Source organism: Oncorhynchus mykiss, chromosome 8 (genome assembly GCF_013265735.2).
Source record: "Oncorhynchus mykiss isolate Arlee chromosome 8, USDA_OmykA_1.1, whole genome shotgun sequence".
In the NCBI taxonomy this organism is placed as follows: Eukaryota; Metazoa; Chordata; class Actinopteri; order Salmoniformes; family Salmonidae; genus Oncorhynchus; species Oncorhynchus mykiss.
This window is the reverse complement of record NC_048572.1, coordinates 55,811,830-55,815,383: the sequence shown is the minus strand read 5'-3', so window position 1 is coordinate 55,815,383 and position 3,554 is coordinate 55,811,830. Positions and strand designations below refer to the sequence as shown.

Here is a 3,554-nt window from a genome sequence, read left to right as displayed (position 1 = left end):
TGGGTGTTTTACTGTTGTTATACTACAAAGGCAATGAATCTGAGCTTTTCTTAAGTCCCTTGATGTAGGCTTTGATTTAAATAAGATGTGATTATGTGACAGTAACTTTTAAGCATAAGGGATGACGCTACTAGGTATATGTCGATATCCATTTTAAAATACTGTGCAGAAATCTATAATTACTTTTAGTACCCCACTGTCTCTTACTGAGAAATAGATTTCTCTTCACTGACCTTTTATAGGAAAGATAAAGTGTGACACTAGAGAAAATCCATATTCATGAAATGTTGTGACAATTCTACCATTCAAAATCCTTGACAGGAGTAGCTCAGCTAGCTGTGTAGGAGGCTGTGTGGAGGAGTAGCTAACAACTAGCTGTGTAGGAGGCTGTGAGGGGAAGTTTTTGTATTTATCCCAGCTGTTGGTGACATGCCTGTAACACCACATCAAATAGTATGTGTGTGTAACAACTGTCACCAAAACTGCTGTTTTGTGATTGGTTGATTCCCACGTACCCGATTTGTGTCGCTGCCTGCCGCTGTGGCGTATTGTGTTGTGTGTTTGTGTGTCAGACATATACAGACCAAGCACACTCCACTTCATCACTCCACCACTGGACCGGCCCAAACCCGGATCACCTTGGAAACTCCCGGAGAGGTAAGAGAGCAGCAACACAACACTCACTTTGTATCTATGACGTTTGGTCATGACCTAGTTTTTCAGCATCAGGCTGAGAATCATTACAGGCACTTTAGAGACAGTGACCAAAGTAGGAAGTTCATTAAATTACTTTACAGTTTTGTAGAAATGATTAACCGTTCAGAGTATTGAGTAAATACTGCTGCGGCAGTGTTCTGAAAGGCAAAAAGAGTGAGAAAGATTGATAGAGACAAAGAAAAACAGGGAAAGAGAGAGAAAAAAATGAAAGATACAAAGAGACAAAATGGTAGAGAGGGAGTGAGCTATGCTTAAACATAAATAACTTGTGTTATTGATATTTGGTCGATTCTGATCTTGTTGTTGCTTCATTCAGTGTGTGGGTGAAGTGGATAGAAACAAATCTCTGTTCCAGTGAGCCAGCTGAGTTTAGGAGAAAACACAAGAGGGTGGATTCAACTGTAGAAACACTCACAGCAGCACTGCACTTTCCTGCACACACTGGAGAGGTTGTCAAGTGTACCACTGGTTTAAGACTGAGGGGAGTTTATTTTTGAATGATTATTTATTCGTTTTATAGGTTTTTTATTTCTGGGTGGAGGGCTGTGCCAAGTTGTTGTGAATTGAGGAAGAGCTTTTGAAAGCTACTCTGACATACAGTTGCAGGTATTTTGCACAGATGGAATGTCACCTGGAACCCAAAAGGTTCCAGTTTACGGGCATTCACATGACAAAAGATAGGGATAGATAAGGGGTATATCATTTTAACCAATTTGGGCAAATAGAACTAACTGTGTGTTGTATAGATTTTCTGTATTTGTATGTATGTGATAGATACAGTGGTTTTGGGGGGTTCTCTTCTGTATGTATGTAGATATGGTGGTTCTGGGGGTTATCTTCTGATTTTAATTAACTAACACCTTTAATGCCTCGTTTATGACAAAGTGTCCAAAGTGAACAATTGATCCCAAATATTGGGCACAGAAGAGAATCCACCTTGCTTAAAAATCCATAATTTATCCAGATTTGAATGGCTTTTGAATGGCAGTGAGTCAACTGTGTCTTAAATACATGTCATCACCCAAGGCTTCACTGGTGCCCCTCAGCTCTGGTTTATCTTTGAAACCAGGATTTCTCCTGGAAAGGTTTACAGATGTTCTAATTCTCCACCTGTAGCTACATCATATTAATACCACAACCCCGACAGCCAGAGACATGGTCATAGGAACGAAATGTATGGACAAAACCAGACAGAGATGGTTCACTCACATGTCAGAGAAAGAGTGTATATAATGTATAACATGTTGTCCGCTAAAGGTAGAAGACGAAGGACCACAATAAATAATCAATCAGTTAACTAATGATTCGGAGAGCAACAGTGACCTTGGTCATGAAAATCGACTAGTGTTTCAAAAAGTGCGTGGGCAAAATCAAACGCTCAATAGCTGGTCCCTGAAAGAGATGGAGCCTGAGGGCGATAGCTAGACGCTGCAGAAGTCGATGCATGCGCACCCAACGTATCTATGTGAATGGGGACTAGGGAGGATGCTATGAGAGAAGAGCCGGGGTCGCGTGTGATTCAATGCATTTCAGTGGCATTTATGCCAATACTTATCGCGTCTGCTCTAGTTAACTTCAGACAAGTTTGCCATGCAGATCGATGATTCCAACCGAGACCCACCACACACACCCACAGAAACGCAAATATGTTCACTCTCCAAATCAAACCTGAATTACTCGCGACGGGTGGCCGCATGGTTGAGTTCTCCACTTGTCAGTGTAGTTCAAATAATATGTAGGCGCCTGGGTAAATTGGAGATGATATCCTTCTGGTTGCTCTGTTGGAGACTGCTGGTAGGTACCAGATATTTAATACTTCCGTATGCTGCATATTTTCGCCATGGACAGATTTTTTTTATTGGCAGCATGCGCAAGGGCTGGATGAGTACATCAACCGCATGGATTTTGCTCGGCTAGGGTATGCTACGTCAGATTATCTGTCACGATTCTGGGCATTTGCCTGTATGTACTATCTATCTACATTCCCGTTGCAGAATGGTTGAAACGTCTGTAATTTGCGCAGTGTGACTTTTGGAGCTGACATCCTAACTATTATTGGTACTCAGCCATATAACAGGTGGTTTGCCTATATGAAGAAGAAAATAGTAACTTTACATTAAGATATTTTACACATTTGTTATCAGAAAAGCATTCATTCGGATAAAGATATTTTCTTTCACATCCTATCACTGCAAATTATGGTTATTTTTCCCGTTGGTTGGGTATCCTAGGAAAATATAGCTTAAAGGAGAGGATGTTGGGGGGGGGTCTCCTTATTCTTAACAATCAAGTAATATTTTAGTTGTATTTTCAATTCCCCCCCCCCCCCCCCCCCCCCCCCCCCCCCCCCCCCCCCCCCCCCCCCCCCCCCCCCCCCACACACACACACATAACAGGATAACGGGTAGGTCATCTTGCTGTAACCTGTTGATGTCATCTTTGTTGTGTCTGCAGATAATCAAAGGCTGTGCAGAGAGAAGACTCCATTTTCCTATCAGTTGTGATGTGTAGCCTACAGGTTCATACCATGGGCCTTGTGGTCATGATATAACAGTACACATGACATGGACACACAAAGATACATGACGGTGAAGGTGAAATGGGTTGCCGGCCCTAGGCCTGTTGTAATTTGACCGACTGCGAAACACCAAAAGAACCAGGATTTCCTCCTCGTTGCATTTTTTTCTACCATACTGTACAACATTCACAATTATTAACGGCTATTCAGTAATATGTACATTTATTGATGGTGTGTGTATAGTTTAGGCTACGCTACTTTTCAACACCCATCCCTGCTATATCTTTCCAGATAAATCTGGTCCATCTGATAAATCAAG

The 3,554-nt window shown here is 41.9% G+C and overlaps 1 protein-coding gene across 3 annotated transcripts in view; it reads left to right on the top strand.

The window, feature by feature from the left end:
- Positions 1-455: 455 nt before the first annotated feature.
- The window catches only part of LOC110530176, a 15,021-nt gene continuing 11,922 nt past the window's right edge, over positions 456-3,554 (top strand). The window contains exon 1 of one of the 3 annotated variants that reach the window (XM_036985739.1): positions 456-657. Coding sequence is in view for 2 of the 3 variants with exons in the window: in XM_021613042.2 (XP_021468717.1) it covers positions 2,308-2,511 (204 nt within the window). In the remaining variant the exon portion in view is untranslated. Of the gene's footprint in view, positions 658-1,035; positions 2,512-3,554 lie in introns of those variants that run through there. The other 2 variants (XM_021613042.2, XM_021613041.2) reach the window with 2 other exon arrangements.